Source organism: Anopheles merus, chromosome 3L (assembly GCF_017562075.2).
Source record: "Anopheles merus strain MAF chromosome 3L, AmerM5.1, whole genome shotgun sequence".
Lineage (NCBI taxonomy): Eukaryota > Metazoa > Arthropoda > Insecta > Diptera > Culicidae > Anopheles > Anopheles merus.
Genome location: NC_054085.1, coordinates 34308314 through 34333104, shown reverse-complemented (window position 1 = coordinate 34333104; position 24791 = coordinate 34308314). Strand labels below are relative to the sequence as shown.

At 48.0% G+C, this 24791-nt stretch overlaps 1 protein-coding gene across 13 annotated transcripts; it reads left to right on the top strand.

Moving 5' to 3' along the window:
- The first annotated feature begins 3410 nt into the window (after positions 1-3410).
- Positions 3411-24631, top strand: LOC121598522. 13 transcript variants are annotated; one of them, XM_041925502.1, is made up of 10 exons: positions 3411-3594; positions 4784-4803; positions 5234-6236; positions 10843-16979; positions 17678-18418; positions 18953-19596; positions 19740-21305; positions 21378-21872; positions 22043-22298; positions 22521-24631. In XM_041925502.1, exons 4-10 carry the CDS (start codon positions 10859-10861, stop codon positions 23210-23212), a joined length of 10515 nt encoding a protein of 3504 aa, XP_041781436.1. In that variant the 5' UTR covers positions 3411-3594; positions 4784-4803; positions 5234-6236; positions 10843-10858; the 3' UTR covers positions 23213-24631. The 13 variants fall into 13 exon arrangements, with proteins under 13 accessions (XP_041781436.1, XP_041781432.1, XP_041781435.1 ...); XM_041925498.1 differs by lacking the exon at positions 4784-4803; XM_041925501.1 differs by lacking the exon at positions 4784-4803 and having other exon boundaries at positions 3411-3612.
- The last annotated feature ends 160 nt before the right edge of the window (positions 24632-24791 follow it).

Sequence of the window (24791 nt, the reverse complement as noted above, 5' to 3'; positions counted from 1 at the left end):
TAAATTTCTTGAAAATTATAAGCACGCAAAAAAATAACCTAAACCCCAAAAACAGCCTAAAAATATACCGAGCAACAATTAGAAACACTATGGAAACGGGAGCTTCATACACTCTCAATAGCAACAAAAACAAATACAAAACAATGAACACAACTATCAACCAGGCACTAAGGAAAGCTACAGGTTGCACCAAAACGACCCCCATAAATACTCTGCATGCCATTGCAGCAGAAATACCTTTCAACATCAGAAGTAGATTTATAGTACGTAAGGAAATAGCCAAAGATTTAGTCTACTCACCAATTATAAGACAACAACTACAAATACACCAAAGAACAAAATACAAAAAAAAGAAAAAAACAATACATGAAACAACGTACGAAAAAGACAATAAAATTCTAAAACATTTATACATTGCAAAGAGCAACGATATAACCACACACATAAAAATAAATACAAAAATTAAAGACACGATAGAAACAAAAACAAAAACAAACACTCAAATTTTGAAACAAATCACCATTGAAAACATGAACAATTATGATAATAACAGACCCACTATCTACACTGATGGAAGCATTGCTGGAAATAGAGTAGGCATAGGGATATATATAAAAAACAAACCACAACAATACTACTATAGCTATAGATTAAAAAATTTCACCTCCATAACCACCGCAGAACTGATAGCAATCGAAAAGGCATTACTTTTAGCACAAGAAAATAATATAGACAACCCAATAATTTTCACAGACAGTTTAACATCATGTAACATTCTACAAAAAGCAATAACAGAAAACAAAATAGAGGAAATTTGTTACAATATTATAAAAACAGCAACAAGTATCAGAGCAGATATAGTATGGATTCCATCGCATGTAGGCATTGATGGAAATGATAGAGCAGATGAACTGGCAAAAAAAGGCACCCTAACAAATTGGTTCTATAAGAACAAAATCAGATACACAGACGCTACCCAATATTTCAAAAAACAAATGGAAGAAGAAACAAAAAAGTGGTACACAGACCTGGGCAGGGATAAAGGGAAAAAGTTTATGCAATTCCAGAAAGTTTTCAAAACTGAACTATGGCACAAACAGGTTAACCTAAACGGAAACGAAATAAAAACAATTAACAAAATACTGGCAGGACATGATCTTTCCGAATACTGGCTTCATAAAATGAAAATAGTCGAAAATGGAACCTGTGAGAAATGTCAAGTCCCAGAAACAGGACGACACAAAATTTTTGAGTGTCAAAAATATAAAAGACATAAAGACATCTCTCTAGACACTTTACACGAAAAATGGATGGAAACAAGTGGAAATACCTGCAAAACAATTTTAGAGTTCATCAAAGAAAACAATATTACGTTATAGTACTTCATCACACACATTTTCAAATAAAAATAAAATTAAATAAAACTTTTTTACACATTCCCTATATATTTGCCTATATAACTCACAACAAAGAGACTGCACTCAACACTTCAGCAAAAAGGATAGCAATAGGACAAGTACTCACCATTTATTTATCTATCTATTATAATTATTACATCTATTGCATTTATTATATTTATTACATTTATTCTATTTATTCTTTCTATTCTATTTATTATATTTATTACATTGTCTGTATAACGAAACGTTATCTCATGTTTTTTTTTTCCTATTTATTCAATTATTTAAAACTATTTATTCAATTATTTATCTGTACCTTATTTATTTATTTATTTATTTAATTATTTAATTATTTATTCATTGGTTTCTGGTATTACATATATATATACATAAAACAGCACCTAACTGAACACTCCAATTTCAAACATCACACCACAAAAATAACAAAAAAAAAAAACCCGACTTCACACGCATCAGGGCCTCCTAAGGTTGGGTACTCCGTTTGTTCTGGCAAACACGAGAAATCCAAAGACATCCTTTTCTATCACTAGAGGATAGAAACAAGATGCCAAAAGGACCAACTGAAAGGGCCTTGTAACAAAACCAGCACACTCACAGAAAACCCTTTTCAAACTTCACAAAACAAGCCACCTCAAAAAAAAAACCCTAACACAAGAACAAGAACCTGTACAAAAAAAAAAAAAAAATAATAATAATAATAAATAAAAAAAAAAAAAACCTCATCCTCTCTCAAGAAAAAAAAAATACATATAAATACATATACATACAAACACCACAAAGAAAAAAAAAATTGAAACCCACTAAACCACAAGCAAACTTAAAGAATGGAACAACACTATCTTTTGAATACAAACTGAAAAGAACACACAAACTATCAAAAAGAAAAAAAAACGATAGGTGATTTCACGAAAACCAACACACTGTGCATCAATCAGAAAGATCTCAACCACAACATATAAACATCAAAGAAACAGCAATATAAACATCAAAGGAGAATGGATGATTTCCCCTCCAAAAACTGGTAGTTAAACCTCTGATTATACCTTCAAAAAACGGATCGTATAGGAGGCCTCAACCTACCAACTCTATTAAGAAGAAGAAGAAGAAGACCCGGGTATGCTGGTTGCCAACTTACGTGGTTAAGTTAAAAAAAATCAAAATAAAATACTTACAGGCTGTTTAAAATTACAACTTATGCACCAAAAAATCATAAATTAAAAGTTCAGAGGCTACGGAAAATTTCAGGTCAATAAAAGCAATGAATTAAAAGTTATTGCAGTTCGAAGCTGAAAAAAATACCCGGGTATCCGGTTGCCAACTTAAAGGTTAATGATTAAAAAATTGAGATTTTTTCCTTCAAACCCTAGATATACAACGATATACAACGGTATTCTGGTCACTCTGTTCTCGCGTACGGCCACCAGCTGTCAAAACGATCTGTTTGCGAAAGGACGTATGTCTGTGCTGAGAAGATTGCGAACGGGAAAGGTGTGTGTAGTATGGCAAGAACGGTGAGCAAAGGTACACGGTGTATCGGCAGTGCAGAAAATTGTGTTTATTAGGGTGTTGTCATCGATGGAGGAGCACGCTCACAGAGTACGGTTGTATTTTTGTTGTGCATTTTTATCCAATTTTTGTTTAGAATAACTTTTAGTACCTCGATGGTAAAAGTATTTTATTTCATGTGAAGGAGAGATCTTACAAAGTGCTCAACATGCGCAATGCACTAGTTAAAGTACCCTTTGAGTGTTGAGAACGTGTAAACAGTGCTTCAGTTCGTAATGTTTCGTCGTGTTCAATCGCAAGGAAATTGGCTTCTGATACGTTATCTGCGTAGTAAAATATTTTTTTTTTCACCGTAAGTTGCTTCAGAATCAGCATCCCAAAATTCAAAACCGATTTCCACCCCAAAATTGCTCTACATTTTCTCGTTCTCGGGTTCTCGTGCATTTTCTGCTGCGCAGCTGTCAAAACCCTCGCCCGTCACAATTTTGACACCGCGATGCTGTCAAACGAAAAATTCGTGCGAGAAAAGAATCCGAAGCGAGAGTAGGGGGAACAAAAAACACGCAGAAAAGTGAAGGTGTTCTGCAGCGAAGCGAGTGTGTGTGCACATATCGCTGGGTAAAAATTTGCATTTTCTACTGCGTGCTGCGGTTCGGTTTTGTTGCCAGTAAGTTTCATCGGAACGGTGCGTAAAGTGCGAATGTTTTGTGTTTGGTCGTGCTGAATGGTGGAGAAGTGTGTGCGTTTTACGATCAATTGTGAATTCGCTGCCCTCGGTCGTGTTGCTGGATGTGTGACAAAGGGAAGCGGGAGCGCGTCGGTAGCGCTTGCACATTATGGTGGCTTTGCCGAGCGCACACACAGGGAGGGAGCAAAGTTTTTTTTTTTAATTTGTAGGCCGACTTTTCGGACGACGAATGTTAGAATGCTCGGTGGAGGGATGGAATAATTTGTGAAAGAGTTACGATTTTTTAGCGTTTTCCCGAAATTAAACGCCCCTTGAAGATGGTGTGAAAAGATTGCCCAAAGAAGGAAAAAATTGCTTCAATGAAGAAGAGAGTAAAGAAAAGGAAGAAATCGGTCGAAAGGGGCATCCAGCGCCTTGTGTGTGTGTGCGCGTGTGTGTAGGGGGGATGGAGGAAGCGGGTGCAAAACGGATCGATGCGCGTGCCAGCAGCAGAGGGTAGAGAAAAGGGCCTAGGGAGGAGGAAGCAGGGTGCGTAGGATCCTGGAGGAGGGCAATCGTCAAATTAGCAAAGCCCGCCCCGTCCTCTAATTATGGTCGTAAAGCAATAAAGCGTCGTAAATCTGTTCGCCCGAAGTTAAGGACATTCCATGTTGCTTTGGAAAATCAATTGGCGGCTAGTAATGTTTTTAGAGGCACTGCTAGTAATGGGAAGGAAAAGAAAAAGAAACACGCAAGCAAGACAGCAGAAGAATGAGAATGAGAGCGAGAGAGCGAGAAAGGAACCGTGGAGAACGAGCGGGAGCGCGCGCGCGCGAAAGAGAGCAGAATAGTGTGTGTGCGTGTGTTTTTTTTGTGAGAGTGTGTTGGTATGTGAAGGCAGTGGTGAGAAAAAAAGAAAAGGCGATTGTATTGTAGTGTGCGTGTAGGTACGCGTGTTTTGTTAGCGGAAAATGTGGCAGTTGAGATAGAACATTCGTCTCTCTCTCTCTCTGTTCTCTCCATGGGGATAGTGTACGCGGTGTTGCTGTGTGTGTGTGTGTGCGTTCGATTTGGAACAATAGGTTTTCCTGCTTGTGCTCTCGCTCGCTCGCTCTCTCTCTAAGCTGAAGGCGTTTTTGGGAGTTTTGTGTGTTGGCTTTAATGTTTATTGTTTATTATTATTTTTTAGTATTACACCTTTAAAAAGAGGTAGTTTTTGTGTTGTAAAATACATTTCATATTATAATGTTATTGTGCGAAATGCTTCAAATGTTTGTAGCATTGTAAAACAAAAAGGGATTATTAGAGAGAGAGAGAGAGAGATAGAGTGAAAGGAAGAGCGAGCTAACGTTATTTAGCGTTTTGTGTAGTGGTGTGCTACGATGACGACGTGTTCACGCTCGTCGCGCAACGTTATGCCATCATCACAGACATTCCCTATGGTTGCGTGTGTGCGTGTGAGGGAACGCGTCGCCCGTTAGCCAGTGCGTCAGTGTGTGCAATTTGTTTCCCACCGTTTCGAAGTGTGTGCGCGTGTTTTCATTCTCGTGCGCGCTCTCTCCGGATGGTGGAAAAAGAAGAAATAATTGAAAAGTTTCATTCGTTTGTTGTTGTTCTCTTGTTCTTGTTGGTGTCACAGGCACAGGTCTCGTATAGTGTGAACGCAGGGGGAGGAAAGCGGAGAGCAGCGGAAGCGAGCGAAGTGGGGGAATAAATTGTTTGAAACAAAAGAAAAGAAAGCGTCGTGTACAAGCGCGAGCAAAAGCAGCAGAAGCAGCAGCAACTAATGCGAGAAAAGAATAGAAGAAAGTGAATGATTTGAGCATGTGTGTGTGTGTGTGAGTGACAGTGGAAGGAAAGTGGCAGAATTCTTCTCTGCTCGATAAGGAAATTGAACTAAAATTTGTGAAAAGCGCTCCAAGTTGTGGGAAGGGAGAAAGAGGTTCACTTGCGGTCGCTGCGGTAGTGGAAGATTGGTTCAAGATTTGCCGGAAACGAATTCACCCAAAACCAGTGTTTAGCAATGCGTGTCCTCTCTGTGTGCACCGTCATGAAACGGTAGAGCGAGAGTGAGTGTGTGTGTGTGTGTGTGAGAGAAACAAAGGGAAGAGGAGCGTGGGGTCCCCCCCTCACGCACAAGCGCTTTCAATTGTTCGGTAGCGGCGGCAATAGAAAAAGTAAAAAAACAGTGAGAGCACACTCGCGCCTGTGTGTGTGTCGATGGCGGCGATTCTGCGGCTCATTTCCGCGTTCTAGTTTGGGGGTTTTCTTCCCCCCTCCCGCCCGCGCCACCCACTGGTGAAAAACAAAGTCACGGGAAAGCCCAACCCAAAGGTAGCACCGCCGTAGCACATACCCTTTGGAGCAGACGCCCACCTGGAAGGGAGCGGAGCGGGGCGATCGTTTGTCTGTGTGTGTGTGTGCGCTGTGTGGCCTGGAGCAGGAGGACACCTTCCCCCCCCCCCGCCACCTGGCTGCCGCTCAATTTTCTTTCTTTTCTGTCGGTCCCGTCTCCAACGCGAAACAGCACTGGGCAAATGTTCTGCGGTCGCCGTCGACGGTGTCTCACTACTACCACCAACACCATCATCACTACCACCACCACCACCACCACCACCACCACCAAGATTGCTACTTCGCTGGTAAGTGTGTTGCTGCTGCTGTGTTGTTGTCACTTTGTTGCCGCGTCATTTCTTGTGCATATGTTTCCCACTCCCCCCCCCCCCCCCCCCCTCAACATCACTCGCCTCCCCACACTCTATGCGCTATGTTGTGTTGGAGGGGGGCTTCAAACGGGAGAACCATTGGCGTGTTGCCACGGCGAACATCATAGAAGGAGGGACGATGGTTTCTTTGATTCCTCCGCTGTTTTTTTTTTGGAATTACTTTGTGTTACAAATTTCTTCGGCAAAGTATGCTGGAGAGTAGTGAGAAATGGGGAAGGGGAAGGGGGAGAGGAGAGGGCTATTCTGAAGCTCCTTCATGGGGCGTTGCATTCAATTTTGAACAGCGAAGAGAGGAACTGCCTCTAGTATTTAGAGGAATTGCTATTTTAGTTCGTCTCAAGTTGAGATTCTTTTGTTTTATTGTGACAGTTTTCTATATTTGTACTTAATTGCTTTTACTTCGGTCGGCAAGAGTCTGACTAGTTTGATATGCTTTTGAACGGGTTTTATTCGTGGCAAGTAGATAACTAATCAGGCAATTTGCATTAAAGGCATTGGTGTAAATTCATATTTGTTTTAGTTTACCATTAAGATTTTAAACATATTGTTTACATATATGTAAACTAATAGGATCTATAAAACCTGACTTTCTGCAACTAATAAAGATTATGGAAATTATTTTCCTGCCCAACATTTTCTCATTTGCATTTGTATATCTGACATAAATCTTCTAATATTGCCTGTAAAAGGGAAAAAATGTAACGCGTAAAAAATAAACAAAACTACGCACACACATGGCGCGCACATTTTCTAATAGCGTTATTGCGTGTTTTTTTTAATCGCTAATTTGCGTATTAGTTTTTCTTCCCGCGACAAATAGAGAGGGTTAGCTAAGATACATTTTGGGCAACGCTCATCATGACGAGCACTGATGAGCAATTTAATTTCAATGGGACTGTACATCTCATTATTTAACAAAGAAATTCTCCATTTTGTGTGCTGTGCAAAGGTTGATTCTGTCGTTTAAACCCCTTAACTTAAGACGTAAATCATTGCTAAAAGAGGGAGCGTTTCAAGGAAACATCGGTCACAGTCCATCCGTGTACAATATCCACGTGTGCGGTGTGTGGCCTTGTAGTCCTTTGCCTGGTGCCAAGCGGGCATTACGTGAGAAATCGACTTGTTTATGGCATGGGTCCTTCTCGAGGCCACGCACCAAGCAACCAAACCGAAGGGATGCGTGTACGCACGTGTGCGTTTGCAGTGCGTCCCATGCTGGCAGGTGTTCTGGGGCACTTTACCATTTCTTTTTTGGGTTTGATAAAAGGGAGAAAAAAAAAAATTATCAGCCACAGTTAGACAGAAGCACTCTCTGTGTGCGCCCGAATGAAAGGACAAGCAACGACCTTAAAGAAAGGCCAAAGGGATACGTTTTTCTCTGATACTCTTTCTTTTATCTTGTTTCTGTATTTTTACCATAGAATTTTTCCATCTTTCTTTTTTCCGCTTATTTTACGACATGCACATTACAACATGCATGTAATTTATTCGCTCACTGCGTCCATTGGTTGTACACGTTCGTGCCATTTTAAAATTCAAATTATCTCGCCTCATGCTGTTACTGGTACTCTCGTATTTATCGTTTCGTAAAATCTAATCTGAATTATTGATTTTGTATTTCTCGGAACTGGTTACACATGCACCACAAGCACTCGTTTTTGTTTCGTTCGATTAAATTAATGGCGTACGCTTTCCTTTTCTCCTGCAAAAACTGCATACACCGATGGATCTTAAGACGGTAATAAAATGTGTGTGTGTGTGTGCGCGCGCGCGCGCACTCATACCTTGGCCGTTTTTTTTCTTCTTCTGGTGTTTAAATTTATTTATCCTTCCCAACCTCCTTGCTTGTCCTTCTCTGCAGTGTTCTCTGTACGGGGAATTGGATCGAATGGCTAGCACAAATTCAGCGTTCGTTGCATTCATTGTCTGTGAATGGAGTAGCCGCTTTTCGTTCTACCTCCTCCACCACCATCTGTCTGGAAAAAAACACGTGATTTAACAGAACGTTGCATTTTGCCTTCGCCAGAGCAATTTCTCAGGCTCTAGTTCGTTTTTTTGTGTGAAATTGTTCCCTAATCATATTAATCCCTCTTTTTATTGCTGATCCAATTAGAACGAATTGGATATTGGATGGTAAAACATCATCTTCTCTCCGTCTGGGCGCTGATTGCCGTTTGGTGGGGGATTGGTGGTACAGAAAGTGCATTGAACGTGCATGTGCAAAGATGTGTACTCCTCCCCACCCGTGTGCTCGCACGTAAGAGAGAGGGGGAGAGAGAGAGTCAAGAACCTCTGTTGCAAATAAGAATGTGTTTTTTCCGTCCACCCATCATCATTACTATTTGCTACCTTTTCGCTCAAAGACGACCTCAGAAGAAAAGGCATCGACGGGTGGCCTGCTGCTGCTGCTGCTGCTGGTTTGTGCACGATGCTCCAATAAAGAAGTATGCATTGAAAAATGAACTACAACACTGAGAGTGATAGAGAGAGAGAGAGAGAGAGAGAGAGCGAGCGAGAGAAAGAGAGGGAGTGAAAGCAAATTGCAAGGGAGGACAAAAAGGGCCATACTACACTACCACCTACCACCATCACGATAGCAATGTGTGTGTGTGCAAGTGAGTGTGGAAAAGGGAGGCAGGAATAAAAACAGAGAATGAAATAGAGCACATACAAACCGATGGTGAGGGATGATGGTGGGAAATGGGAAACCTCATGAAAAATGTGCCGATTTTGAAGCAGTGTGTGTGTGTGTATGTTTAGTTGGTTCGGTGCACATTATGCAGGTGTGCATATTTGATTTTCTGCTACCGAATTGCGTGTGTGTGTGTGTGTTCTGTCTACAAAAAAGGCAAACTTACACGATTGAAACAGGATGTAAAGCGCTCAGTGCGAGGTTTTGCTTCACGATTTGCCTAATGACTGCTAAAGAAAGTGGTTGAATACTTTTTAATCTCATTTAAAGTAGTGGAACACAGAGTTTGTTACAATTTGCTGGCAGTTTTGTTTTGTGTACAATGTGTAAATCAACACTTTACCCCAATCAACAGCCTGGAGTACAGCTATAGTAAAAAAGAACGTGAAAATTTGGGGGTTTGGGAGAAAAAAATATCAAACAAAACAAAACGTAATCATTCCATTTTAATTTAGCTTTCAATTTCAAGTGTGGTTAAGAAATGGCAAGTCAATATAACGACTGGATTGATATTTTTGATTTTAATCTCTTGACTGCTTCGCATTACACGAGCATATTATTACTTTTCAATTTCGGGGATAAGGATAGTCGTTTATTTAGTTCGAACGTTAATTATAAGATAGTTTAAATAGATGTCGTAGCAGAAATACGCAGGACAGTATCATGAATAAATAAATCAATCGCTTGTAAAATTTGTTCGCAACCGAAAACATCAATACCAAACTGTCAACAATTCGATAAGCAAACCCTGTAAGATTCCTCATTCCTAAGAAGAAGGAGAGAGAGAGAGCCAAATATTAGATGTGTGCAAATGCAATTCCCTTGCGTGTTCCACACACACACTCTCAACACATTCACTGTGTTGGGTTTGCGAAAAAGTTGCATCCGCGTTTGTGTGCTGCAATCTGCAATTAAAGGGCACGTTACGAAGAAGGGCGTACAAGCGAAAAAGAGACAAAAGTAAAAGAAATGTGGTATTTGTGGGAGCAAAAGCAGCGTACAGAGCAGTTGCTACCGTTGATTCTTTCCCGCAAATTGCCGAGGTATTTAGAACAGTGTTTGTGCATGGGCAACTGCGATGAATCTCGGGCAAAAGTTGCCTCTACGCTCTGGTCTCGTTCTTCTTTTGGTAGGGAATAGGCGCGATCGAGAGCAGCAGTGCGACCGAAAAACGTAGTTCACACTTTTGTGCAGCAAATTAGGACATTTGTGCTGGTTCTTTAAAGTAGGTGAAAGGGATGATTTGCCTCATCATTTGTCCCTTTTCTAATAAGCATCAAGCAAGCAGTCGTTTATCTTTTATCAGCAATCAACGTCATTTTGCTTGATTGGTGTGCGTTTCGCTTCCTTCGCACACCATCCCAGCGGGCATTTCCGCATGCTACTGCTGCTGCTGCTGCTGCTGCGCGTATTGCAAAAGGATTTGCTCCTCAACCTCTCGCCACACACACACAAACGCCAAGCAGAGAGCGAAAGAGCGAACACGAAAAGGGTGTGCGAGAAGAACAGGGTCGTTGTGCGCACTCGGCGTGCAAAATAAACGTGTTTGCAGTGGTATGCGTGTGGCCAATCTTGGTGGTGTTACACGCAGATTTGACAGTTGGCGCTGTTCGTGTGTGTTTGCTGTCGAGAAAAGCCGGCAAATGACGGGCTAGTTCGTTCGTTCAGTTGTGTTTGCTGGCGGCGGACCATGTCAGTAGCTAGAAAGAACATTAGCAAAAAGTGTGAGCGAAAATGCTGAAGAACTAATTTAGTATATTGTTTTAAAGACGTTTAGAATTGTATTTTCTCCTTTCTAATACCATTCTCCTGATCTCTTTCTCATTGTAGAAAAGTGCATCCCACAATGGAATGCGATGTGTCGCCCGTTCCATCGGTACAGGCGAACCGTACGGCAAAGCAGCAGCCCCAACACATTGCCACGGCGACGGTGCTAGTAACGGCTGGACCGGTAGCAGCAAAAAGCAGCGCCACTAACAATGGCAGCAGTAGTAACAGCAGCAGCAGCAGTACCGCATCGTCAGCTACTCTCATCACCCCCAGCACCACCACTACCAGTACGGGTACAGCGGGGAGCAGTGACACAGTCGCCTCCACCGTTGATGAAGCGATGGCAGAAGAGCACTCCGCCATGGAACCGACGACGCCGATGGCGACGGCGCCGGCGACGACGGTGGAAGACGACGATGACGCGACACCTTCCTCATCGATGGCGGCGGGTGTCGGGGCGCCGGAAGGTGGCGTCAAGCAAAGTATCAGTAGCAATAACAGTAACAATAATAGCAGCAACAAAAGCCTCAACATTGCCGGCAGTGAGACGGCGGGCGGGCCGCTACTCCTTCCGCCGGATCCGGTGGCGGTGATCGAAATCAGTGACCAGAGTATGGCGGACGACATCAGCTACCCGGAGCTAGTGTCGTGCGTAGATACGGAAACGGCTTGCGTAGTGCTGTCGGACGAGTACGACTCGTCGCTTCCGCTGCGCGAAGACGATCCGTTGAACGTGTCCGTCGGTTCGATCGACATGACGTTACCCTCTTCGCCGCAGTGCAGCACGCCGGTGTTTTCTGGGGCGGAGTTGAGTTCCCCTCGGCAGGCGAGGATAGGGACGCCGGTTGGCAATGCGAGTGTCGGTACCAGCACTACAGGCACCGCCAGTACCACCAGCACCCCGAAGCACAATCACCATCTGCGGCGGAACCTTCCGAGGCTGGCGACGAGTCGGCAGCAGCAGCAGCAGGCGAACGCCGTCAAGCAACTGCCCCAATCCGGCCCGGGCAGTCGGGGCGGTGTGGCGACGGAAAAGCGACAGCTACGGCAGGCAGCAGCGCAGGACGCGGGCCGTAACAGTGGCGGTGCTGCATCGACGATGCGCGAGGTGCTAGCCTCGATACCGGGGTTCAGCATCAAGCCGCGAAGGCGCACGAACAAAAAGCTATCGACCGCTGCCCAGCTCGAGCAGACGCGGGAGGGCTGCGTGGATCTGGAGACGCCCGACTCGATACTGGTGCACACGAACCTGCGCGCCCTGCTAAACCGGGACACGTTTCAGCTCCTTCCGCCGCTGTACCAGTACAAGCTGGTGCAGCTGCTACCGCCGGTAGACCGGCCACCACTGCCGGAGGCGACGCAGTGCGAGCAGAACGGCATCCGGCTGAACCCGTCCGGGCTGAACAACGAGTTCTTTGCGCGCGCCTGCCACGAGTGGCGCGACCGGCTGGCGGAGGGCGAGTTTACGCCCGAGGCACAGCTGAAGATGCGCTCGGAGGCGGAGCGCGAGAAGAGCAAGCTCGATCCGTGGAAGCTGAAACACTTCGAGCCGATGTGGGGCGACCGGAAGTACGCCGGGTCGTTCTTTGGGGCGGCAGGCACGGTGGCTAATCCAACGCCACCGACTCCACCACCACCACCGGAGCCGGCGATAGCCGTCACACCAGCGATGGCTGTCTCCGTCGCACCGGTCGTCCTGTCGCCCGCGCTACAATCACCACCGGCAGTGCAGGTGGTTGCACCCGCACCACAATCCATTCCGGCTGCGGCACAGACTCCTCTGATCGGTACCGGTAGTAGTAGTAGCAGCAGCACCCTACCACCGACCGTTTCTATCCTTCCGGTGTCGAAGGGAGTGGTCAGTGGCCATGCTACGATCGTGAACGTCGCGGCAAGGCAAACGGTCCAACCACCAACGATAGCGATTGCACCGCAACTAACGCCCCGGGTGCATCCCGTCACGGCCAAGATCGATCCGAGCGCGCGATCGCTGTCCAAGATGCAGCCGATCACATTCTCCACGGCAGCGAGCGTTGTTAGGCCGACGAACGCGACCAGCGGTACGTGCAGCAGCATTAGCAGTAACACAATCATCACATCCTCCACCGGCACCATCATTCTACCCTCGCGGACGACAATAACAGTCACTTCCGGCAGCGCGTCGAAAGGCAGCGGCAGTGGCGGCAGCATTCCAAGAGGTGGAAGCACCGGCGGTGGAGGTTCAGCAGCCGGAGCGAGCGGACTCTCGGTGGTTCCGATCAATGTCCTTACGTGCAGTAGCAGTAGTAGCGGCAGCAGTAGTAGTAGTAGCATTAGCAGTAACACTGTAAATACAGCCCGACCCGCACTAAAGACAACGATAAAGTTGCGTCCCACGACGGCCATCGCCACGAGCACAACGGCGGCGGCGGCCGTGGCACCAGCAACTGGCAAGGAAAGCAAACACAACCATCCACCGTACTCCGTCGTCGGTTCAGCGCCGAACGCTTCGTCGGTCATGGTCGGAGGGGCAGGCGGCACTAAGCGCCTGCTGCCCACGGCTATGAGCGTTAGCAGTAGCAGCGGCAGTACCACAATCAGTAGTAGCACCAATGCTGTGAATCTGGCCGGGGCGTCATCCACCATGAAGCCGCAAAGCAGCAGTCCCGCCGGCTCATCCTTGCCGATGTCTCCGAAGCGGCTGCGAACGGTCGGTGCCGTGACACGGTCGGCTTTGGCCGGAACGGGCACACAGCAGCTGCCGCCAGCGCAGCACAATCCTCTCCCAACAACAACCACGGGTATGGCGGCTGCCGGGTCGACCATCACGCTCGGTTCTCGGCCGGTCGTCGTGAAGGTGGTTGAACCGTACCGTCCGTCTGCGATGGTGCGTGCGGTGCCGGTTGAACCGGTGATCGCTAGCGGAGGAGCAAGCTCCAACCTAAAGCGAACCCACAGCAGCAGCAATCGCGCGTTGACGCCCGAGCTAAGCAGCAGTAAGATGACGAAGCGGAAAACGGACGATGAGGGTGGTGGTTTGCAGCAGCAGATTAACAGTAGCACCGGAAGCTTTACCGCCGGCAGCTTGTTGCAGCACGGCAATCCGCGTCGAATGGTGGCTGTCGTGACGGCGAGTAGCGCCATGGCGGACGGTAGCAACATCAGCAGTAGCAGCAGTAGCAGTAGCAACAGCAGCAGCAATGCTGCAATGTATATAAGCAGTAATAATAGTAGTATGAATCGCCTTATCACCGCCACCAGCAGCACAACTATGCCGGCCACTTCCACTGACGGCGTAAGGAGTAGCAGCAGCAGCAGCAGCAGCGGCGGCAAGAGAAGCAACAGCAGTAGCACTGTCGGTGGCAATAGCAATAGCAATAGTAGTAGGATAAATGTTAGCTGTAGTAGCACCATTAACTCGGAGGGATTAGTAATGATCAATCCGACCTCCATTGCCACCACAACCACGGCCGGGCCCGGGATCTTGCTACAGGCCGGTGCGAAGGATCGAAGACAAGTAGAATGTGATACGCGAACGGTGGCCTCGATGGCGACCGCACCGATCGATCAACGGCGAATGGTGCTGATTGAGGGCGGCGCGAGCGAGAAGCGCCGCCGAGGGCTACTAAGCGAACCGCCGGTGGCGACCGTCATCGGCTCGGCCAAGCGAAGAGCACCGCGGCAAGGCAACCGTGCGAACAGAGGCCGACACAGCGAGGGTTTGCTAGGTGCCCGGGGGACAACGGCTCCACCGACCACAACGATCACGATAGTGGACGATGAGGAAGCGGATGGCGGTAGCATTGGTTCCCCTTCGCTGCTAGTCGGTCGCTCAGAGCCGGAAGGTGAGGAAAGCCACGAGGTGGACGAGAGTGACGAGAATCGCGAGGTGCTACGAAGACGCATCGTAGGACCGATGGTAAATGGCGACTTCGGTGAGGGAGCTCGAATAGGACGCGCTGGCGCTGACTCCTCACCGCCGCTCGTTCCCTCTTCGGACATCATTCTCGAGGAAGCGATCGATTGTGGAGATGTTGGCGATGGTGGCGGAATGCCGGGCAGTACCCGGCATATTGGTGGGGGACGGTTGAAAAGATCGGATCATGGCGGCGAAGAGCTAGTGGAGACGAACACCACCTCACCGATCTTGCAGGAAACGATCGAGCAGGCGAATCGCGAACGGTTGATGGATATGAATCATCTCGCCTCGCTCAACGCTAGCGGTGGCGGCGGCACGACACAGATGATTTACGATCAAAACACGGGCCAGGTGTACAGTGTCATGTGCTTACCGCAGCCGACAAATTCTGCCCACGGAGGTAGTGCACTAAATCTTCGTTCCCTGCCCTCCTCGTTGACTGTAACGGCTTTACCGCAGCAGCAACAACAGCAACAACAGCAGCAGCCACACCATCCATCTCAGCAACCGCAACTGTCCATTTCGAACGATAGCAGTAATAGTAGCAGCGTCTCGACCACCGCCATGATGGCAGCGAGTGACAATCATCTGGATGGCGGCGGAGGTGCAGGAGGACCGGGAACGGCAGCCACCTCCGTTCCGGGCATCAGTACGTTCGAGAACGTACTGCGCCATCACGTGGGGCAGGGTGGAAACGTCGACACCGACCTGCTTATCGTAAATCCGAGCAATATGATGTCCAACGTTGAGTTGAAAGTGGCAGAAGAGCTGGATGACGGTGGTGCATTGATGGCGGCAAGGGGAGACATCGGGCGGAATGAGGCGGACGACGAGGAGGAAGACGAGGAAGAAGAGGACGATGAAGGTGATGGGGAGCTGGTTCACACCACCACCACAACCACGAACACTGCCGACGAAGAGGAGGAAGAGGACGAGGAGGAGGAGGAGGAGGATGTGGACGAAGTGGAGGAAGTAGAGGCTGAGGTGGAGGAGCAGGACGAGGAGGAGGATGCGGATGCAATGATGCTCCGGCAAGGGTTGCAGCAAATGCACGGAGGCTTGGAGGAGAGTTACGAGGATGAGGAAAACAACGCTCCCACCGGGTGTTTCAATGGTGAACTGATTAGGACTAGCACCAACACCACCACTTCCGGCAATAAGTTAAGTAGTTATGGTCAACCGAATCTTCAGCATCTGCACCTGCAGCAACAGCAGCAGCAGCATCCCAATAATCATCTTCATGCGTCGCACCATCGGCAGTCAGCGATGGCTGCTGGTGTCATGAACATGAACATGAATCTGACGGGCTTTCATCACGATCACGAGCTGCTGCATCAGCAGCAACAGCAGCAGTTGCAGCAGTTGCGAAATGCGACGGCCGGCACCATCACCAGCTCACCTTCAGCTTCGTCGGACCAGGGGTTGATGATGATGGTGACGACGAGTGCGGGCGATGAAGCTGGCGACGGTGGTCCATCCTCAAGCAGCGGCGATGTAATGGTGATGGCGAACAACTACTGTGATAATCTGTCTGCCGCCGATGAAGCTGACGGCGAGGATGAGGAGGAAGAAGAGGAGGAACAGTACGGGCAGCAGCGGGATGGCCATGATCGTATGTTGCTGGCTGTGGGCGATGACGCTGGATTGGAGGAGCAAGCAATCGATACGATCGTGGATCAGTACGGCAATCAATTGCATCCGTCGGGCATGAACCATCTGAATCACAATGATGACGGCCTTATGCACCATCACCTTCAGCAAGGGTCGGAAGGAGAGGAGGAGGAGGAGGAGGATGTAGAGGAGGCCAGCTTCGTTCTCGATCAGATGCATCAGCTGCAGCAACAGTTTCAGAACCAGCATCCGCAGCAACAGCACCATCACCACCAGGGACTACTGCAGAACCACCAGCAGTTGGTGACGTCTTCCGATGGAACGCAGGTGCATCTGTATCCTGGTGCGGGAGGCATGCTGCTGGACGGTGATGGACTGGATGGCGGTGCTAGCTGTGAAGGAGTGGAAGAAGATCAGCCACATCACTACCAGCAGCAGCAACTGTTGTTGAAGGAGGAGAAGATGGAAGATGATCAGCAGTTGCAGCAACAGCAGCATCTACATCACCAGCAAGTATCATCCGATGGGCAGCACCACATTCAGCATCAGCAGCAGTATACGAACAGTCAACATAATCAGCTGATGGACAAGTATATCGACGAGATGGACGGTGGTGCGAATGACGCTGCCGGTTCTGCTGGTGCATACGTTCTCGATCCGAGCAGTGGCGAAGTGATCAGAACAGAAAGTGAGTATAAATCCGGTTAAGTAGTAGTGTAGTGTAAGGTGTTTTCCACCGGGTTACGGAGCATGGATATGGAGAAAGCGCTAAAAACAATACCTATCAGGAATATGGAGGAGCAGACATAATAACGGCAAACATTATTATTAATCTAAGCTCTAGATTCCTTTTTTTTAGTTTTATAATGGATAGCACATGCAATTTGCTAGAAATGCCTAAATTTGTTGAGAACTAGGCCACTTTTGTAGGGATCGTAACGGCTCCATTGGATAATGGCCTCGTAGTAAAGCCGTCAAAGGCACGGTCCTATGTGTCGGTCCAGTCGGGGTTCAAATCTAGTATTGAACCGAGGTTGTTGGTTTTTAGGCCAAAAATGGATGTTAAGAGAAGTAGTATTGCCGTGTTAGTCTCTCCTCAGTCTCTCCATCATCTTGAATCTAGAGTTCAAAATACTCTAGATAAAAAGTCTCTCAAAAGATGGTGATGTTGACATATGACGATCGATCGATCTATTCTTCCAAAACAATGCTATTTCCTGTACTAATTCAACCCCCCTCCTCATTTTATCCACTGCACCACTTGCTTTTACTCATTCAACCCCTCGGCACAATGTAATTTGTGTATCCGGTCTTGTGTGAAATTTGGCCTCCAACTACACACGTCCATCAACCTCCTCCCCCTTTTTGGTCGTAACACATGCGTAGTTGTGGAACATAATCACGATCAAGCAGCGATGACGTTGGACCAAATACGAGATGAACAACAGGATGGCTTATTCGAGGGTGGCGAAACCTCATCCATGTTAGTTGAAGACGACGAAAACCAGTGTGTCCACGAGCTAGGTCCAATCGTCGAAGTCGGGGAGGATGCTGCTCAGCAACGAGTGGACGAATCTGATGACGATGGGAAAGCAGCAGTGAGTAGCGATGAACGAGAACGGCAAACAACGGATCTGATGAACGAGAGCTTAGACGAGAATGACGATGAAGGCGAGGGCGGCGACCACGAGGGTGTCTCCAAACAACGAACCAATGTTTATCAGCACGATATGGGCTCGTTGGTGGCAACGGTATCTGGCACTTTGAATGTAACGACACCGGCGCCGATCGTTAGCTCATTTTCACCCTCGATCACCAACATGCCCGTGCTGACGGCGAAACGGACCACCATTCTGGTGGTGGAAGACTGTATCGCAACGAACGGGCTGCATGCGTCGTACGAGCCGGCACGATTCTCCCGGAGACGCTCACTGAACGGTGTAGAGAGTGTGCTGTCGCCCTCGTTGGGGAAACGGTGTGGCAACGAACTGTTTCTCGGTGGAAGCTCCTACATACCAGCAGTAAAGGATCAGCACGCTGGCAATGAACAGAAGGCTGGTGGTGGCAGTCACACTGATCGCGTCGAGGAAGTGCTTACAGCAGCACCCTCATCCGCCGCTGGTGGTGGTAAGTTCGGTTGAGAAGTTGCCAGCAAGCGAGCAATCGCTTCAAATGGTATCTTCTCTCCTTATTCTCTGAGCATTATCTCTTCACTGTTGTTCGTACCATGTCCGGATTACTGTTGTTTTATTTATTTGTTTATTTATTAGTTTTTATCTAATTGTTGGCAGGCCGTTTGCCCGTTTTCGGAATGATATTTGAGGTCGTCCAAGTGTCTCCTTTATTTTCCTTTTCTCTTTACGTTCGGTCAGCTCTGCAAGAGGATGATGGTCTGTGTATTTGTGCCTGATTTGCGCCATTTGTGGTTGTATTATTTTGTGATCAGTTTCGCTTTTTCGATTGTTCAATCTCCAGGGTAGGATGGTGCATGCTGTGCGAAAATTTATGCGTCCAAATTAATGCATCAAAGACATGCTTTTTTGTGGGAATACAATGCCGCTTTCTGTAGTTCATTCGTTAAAAAATGTTCACTATAGTCTGAGTTTCTTTTTGTGTGATTTCAAACATTAACCTTTCTGTTTATCCGTATTTTACTTTTAGATTGGCCGCAGTTCAAAATGAAGATGATGGATTCAACGAAAATGATGGTGGTAGATCATCACCAGCTCGTCGATGGCAATAACAGTATTATCATTTCGCCGATGGGTACGCCAGGAACGACCACGATGGTGTCCTCGCCCGGTGCAGCAGCATTACAGCAGCAGCAACAGCAGCTCCATACTACCCAGGCCATTCATCAGCATCTAGCGAACCCACAGCAGCAGCAGCAGCAGCAGCTAGCGGCATCACAGCAACACATCATATCGCAACAATCCCCTACACCGATCTCGATGGCAACGACCGCAACAATCGTGCAACAGCTTGCCGGCCATAATGCTCTTCAGCACGCACAGCAGCAGCAGCATCAACAACGTCAGCAGCAACAGTTGCACTCTCCCGTCACCAGTACCAACCCGACCGGTATCAGTTTTTTAGCTCATCATGCCCCGCAGCAGCCCACCGTACAAACCATGACACCGGTGTCGACAGCGGCCGTGCTAAGCTCACCGCAACATCCAGCAGCAGCGACAACACCGCAAGGGTTGAGCATATTTCAGCTAAATCCTCAGCAACAGCAGCAGCAACACCACAGCCCGCAGTCGGTTCTAGGATGCGGCAACAGTACGATCCAGCTTACGTCAGAGGCGAGTCCGGTCATAAGACTTTATTTATTTTTAAGTGTAAACTTTGCGTCAACATTTTGAGACTATCGCTTAATTTCGAGCTTTGTAGTGCACGTGTAGCAAATCTTGTACTAATGAATGTATTGCATTGTCTCCAATTACAGATTAAGGACGGTATACGCAACAGTATGATAAAGGCAGAACCGGGCGTAAGCTACACCACGATCCGGCAAGGCAATCAGCTTCTGACGCGCATCAAGCTGGAAAACGACGATGGACAGCTTCAGCAACAACAGCTCCAACAGCAGCAGTCTCCACAGACGACGTTTCAAACGCAGCAGCAGCAGCAACTGCCCAAAGTGAACGTGGTTACATCGTCGCCGCTCATTTCCCTTGGTCCCGGCGGTCAAGACAACCTGGCACGCGTGATAGAAAGTGTTGCCGGCAACTACTCCACTACCGTCGCTGTGGGTGGTCAGCAGCAGCAACAGCAGCTCGTGCAGCACCAGCAACAGCAGCCGCAGCAATTGATTCAGCATGTTCAAACCGCCTCCGGACACCAGATACGGTACGAGATGGATCCGACGGTCATCCAGCAGCAGCAGCAAGCCACGACACCGCCCCAACAGCAGCACCTGATAGCACAGCAGCAGCAGCAGCAGCCAAAGTTTATCATAACTTCTCGGCCATTGGGCACGGCTGCCGCTGGTGCGAAGCTGCCTTTAACCGTGCAAGCGGCCAACGTGATACCGCACATGCAGAATCCTCAGTTCATCCAAACCCAGGACCAGCAGCTGCAGCTGGCGACCAGTCAGCCTACCGTGCCGACGCTACAGAAACCGATCCAGCTGCAGAAAATCATCATGGCCACGCCGGCGATTGGCCAGCAGCAACAAGCGCAACCGAGACCTCGATTGCCCCTGCAGCGTACACAGTTTGGTGTGCAAGCAATTCAACCGCAACAGCAGCAGCAGCAACAACAGCCGCCCTCACAGCAGTTCCAACAGCAGCAGCAACAAGCAGCACCGAAAGCACCGCAACAAATCGCCCCAACACAGTCGCAGCAGCGCTTTCAGCAAAAGTACGTCACCAACCAACTGATTCGTGGCCAGAACGCATTTCTCATGAACAATGTGCATCACCTGCAACAACAGCAGCAGCAGCAACAGGTGGCAGCAGCAGCAGCCACTGTCGGCGCGAATGTGATCGTTGGTGCAACTGGCAACAGCAGTCGAAGCAAGCGAACGACTGAAGCCGGCTCCGTCAGTGGAGCCGCTGCTGCCGGCAATGGCACTGCTACGGGCAATGGGAGCGCAAGCAGTGGTAGCAGCGGCAGCTCTGGCGGATCATCGTCTGGCGGCAGCAAGCGTGGTGGACGGTCGAGCAGCTCCCGGTTGCCGCCTGGTGCGGTAAATCTCGAACGAAGCTACCAGATCTGCCAGGCGGTGATACAGAACAGCCCGAACAGGCACCAGCTGAAGGCACAGCTCAAGTCGCCGCAGGCGTTCCTGGCCGCGTCGAACTCTAACTCGAACAGCAGCATCAGCAGCATCGGTAGTACAGGCAGCAGCAGCAGCAGCAGTAGCAGCAGCAGCAGCAGTGGCGTGTCTGCGAGCAGTATTATCGGCAACAATACCAAAGAGGATGCTAACAGCGGCAACAACAGCAGCGGTGGCGGCAGTAACAGTGCCTTCGGTGGTGTGCTGGGCTTTGGAGGAAACAAGGTAAAGGTGTGTTTTGTAATAGTGGATGAGCGTCGCGGGGTCGAATGGAGTCAATAATTTGTGTTTCGTTTTTTGTAGGTCTCGCGTCTGGTCAACTCAAAGCGTACCGTATCGGCCGGGGCCCGGCAGCCGTCGCCCATCGTAGTGCGTCAGGCGTATGCGGGTGGTGCCGCCGGTGCTGCCACACCACCGTCAGTGGTGAATGCTTCTGCCGCAGCCGGCCCCCCAAATCATTCAAATCCAATCAGTATTATCACAACTCCACAATCGCAGCAGCAGCAGCAACAGCAGCTCCATACGATCGGCGAGCAGCTTCAGCAGCACGGTCAGCAGATCATTAGCGTGAGCGCTGCACCGACGATCGTGCACGCAACTGCTGCTGCGAGCAACAATAATGGGACGGTCGGTGGCAACGTCAATGTTGGTGTAACCGCAGCGGCTGGCGCGACCGCCACCGGTGCAGCAGCGGCTGCGGGAACCTTTGGTGGCAAGTATGTGCTAGTACAGCGTGCGGCACACATCGGGGACATCGTGACGCCGCGGGCGGCTAGCGCACCACCGACACACAATCAGGTAAGGCTAATTCAGGATTGTAATTCATCAATTTCTCAATCAATTCAATCCAATTCAAATCAATCAATTTCTATCAATTTGTAATTTATCAATCAGACAGTGACATTTTGCAGCACTGATAATAATACAAACAAAAGATTTCATGTATGTCTCTTCTTATTCTTTTACAGATACAAATTCACCATGTTCCTGTATCACCACATGCACATCAACAGCAGCAGCAACAGCAGCAATTGCACCAGCAAATGTCCGCTGTGCAGCAGCAACAGCTATCGCAGCAAGTGGTGCAACATCAACTGCAGCAACAGCAGCAACACCAGTTCCAGCAGCAGCAGGGGCAACTGCAACAGATAGCGGCCGGCGCGAATGCCGTGGCACCCGCCAACCTACAGGCGGCGATCACCCGCCGAATACCGTCCACCCACGGTGAGTATTATCCGCCGGGAGGTGGTGTACTTCGGTGAGCGTGAACGATGCGTGTGTGGGTGGGCCGTGTGTGCATGCGCGAGGGGGTGAACGAAAAAAAAACAAGTCTGCGCAAATCGATCCTACTCTGCATACCGATCGTTCGCTGGTCGTTTTGTCGGTCTTATTTGATCAAGCATATCAGGCTGTGGTCCTTCCTCTAATATCCCCCCTCCTGTACAGTGATCACCTACGGTCAGGATGACAGCGGCGGCACCGAAACCGAAGACGGAACGGGCACGAATAATGCGATCGTCTACATGGATAGCCCGAACGCATTGATCGGTGGATTGCAACATCAGCAGCAGCAGGAACAAGCGTTTCTGGACGGTTGCGGCAATGGTCCCGGAGGAGCAAATAGCATTGTCGTCATGAACGGTGGAGATACAATGGAGCCACCGGCTGGTGTAAATGAAATGATGGATGCTTCCCACTCATCAGCCAACGATGGGGCGGCGGCAGGTATGCTAGTGTCTCCCTCGGACATTTCGCCTCACTTCAACAATCAAATGATCGTCGCCGGCCATATGGAGCTGCTGGACAGTGGATACATCAACAATGATGCAGGTAATCATGTCGAAGCGATCGAACCGCAGCAGCAGCAGCAACAGGAACCGATTTCCAGCACGGAACACGATATCGACACACTGAACTGCTGTTCCTCGCCGGCACCGCTCGTGGATGGTGGCGGTGGCAACGCAGCTGACAATGGCGGCGGTGAAGATCGGGACGGTATGGGGGAACGGATCGACGGAACCGGGGAGGACTGTTCCTGTTCTCTCAATGCGATGGTGATCTGTCAGCAGTGTGGTGCCTTCTGCCACGATGACTGCGTCAGTGCAACGAAGCTATGTGTGTCGTGTGTAGTACGCTAGGGAACCATTTCCTCTTCTCTTTTTTTTTTTGCACCATTTTGTCTTCGTGGCATGGTTGGATTGGATGCCGTCTTCCGAGGCAGGAAAGACGTATTATTATGGTTCTATTTTTTCGTTCTCAAATTTAAATGAGTCAATCCAAACGTACTCCGTTTGGACTTTTTTGCACTATAACGACGTGTGCGCTTCTAATTTGAATCTGTGTATAGGCAGAGTTTTGTTTTTGGTGCAGGCACGTTAAATTTGGTTCAAGTTTTCTAACTATAATTTTATCTAATTTTACTACTTCCGTACAAACGGGGTCGTGACGGCACCAAAGGAATTTTGTGTGGTCGAAACAGCTCGTACTTTTTTTTTTACAAATTATGCAATGAATTGAATGAAATTTGTCGTTTTCCAACATTTGATTTGGAATGAACTAAGAATCTTTTTTTTTTGTACACGGTTAATAGATCGTACCAGGGTGTGTGAAGAGTGCAGAGAAATTGGACTGCTGACGGTTTGGAAATTGGACTAGAAAACATTTATGGAATACACATATTTAGGCTAACGTCGTGTCCGTCAGATGATAATTAACATTCCCAGTCACGAAAGCAAGCAAAGATGTCGCTGCAATGCGCGCGGTTCTTGTACATTTCTTCTCACTAGAGGGTTTAGTTTTCGGCGCGCGCGCGCTCGAGTACGTACGTGTGCTGTACGCGTACGGGAGCAACGGATGCATGTATGAATTTCAAAGATTATACGAAGCTAATTCAAAGAAGGACTTGCGTTGTGTTTTTAATTCTTTCGTAATGTATTTATTGTTCTACCTTGTATTGTGTACATTTAGTTATGGTCGTTTGTTCGCGTAGGGAAAAACGCATTTTATCGTAATGTGTAACGTAACTTTTCTACAGAAAACTGGCACTTTTTGACTGGCTGATAATGTGATCTAACAGGGAAATACCCCGCACGTGAAGGGGAGGGGGGAAGGGGAAGATGATACGCTATGATCGTTGATAAATCTCTCAGTTACTGTTTTTTGCAAAGTTAATGCCACCTCCTCCAAACTTGTTCCCTTTCTCCCACAACCACCCCATCCATCTCCCCTCACACTTGTATGATAGTAGGAAAATTGTGTTTCCATGTACATTTATATCTCGATTGAGCAACACACACACAAACAAACAAACCAACACACTCTCACATCATGAATCTTTCGAGTTGGTGAGAAAATGGTCGAGGTACGTTTGCGGGCGATAAAGCGTTTGTTTAGCGTAAAATTAAGGCTACGATTATTGTGGTGCGAAGATCCACAGAAAGACAGAAGCAACATGAAGGAGAAAAGAGCGGGAAGAAAATAAAGAAAAGGTAACAAAAAAAAAAGAACAGCTGTGTTACACAGTAGTTGACAAAAAGAGAAGTCGTGTATGAACAGAAGAAAAAAAAAACAAAAAAGAATTGAGCTCGCACTGTGCACAAAGAACTAGAAATGGCATTAAAGACACAAAGCGAAAGGAAGGAAGGAAGGGGAAGTGCTTGATGCAAATGGGCTAAGTAAGCAAGTAATGTAATTTATTATCACTAAACACTAAACGGT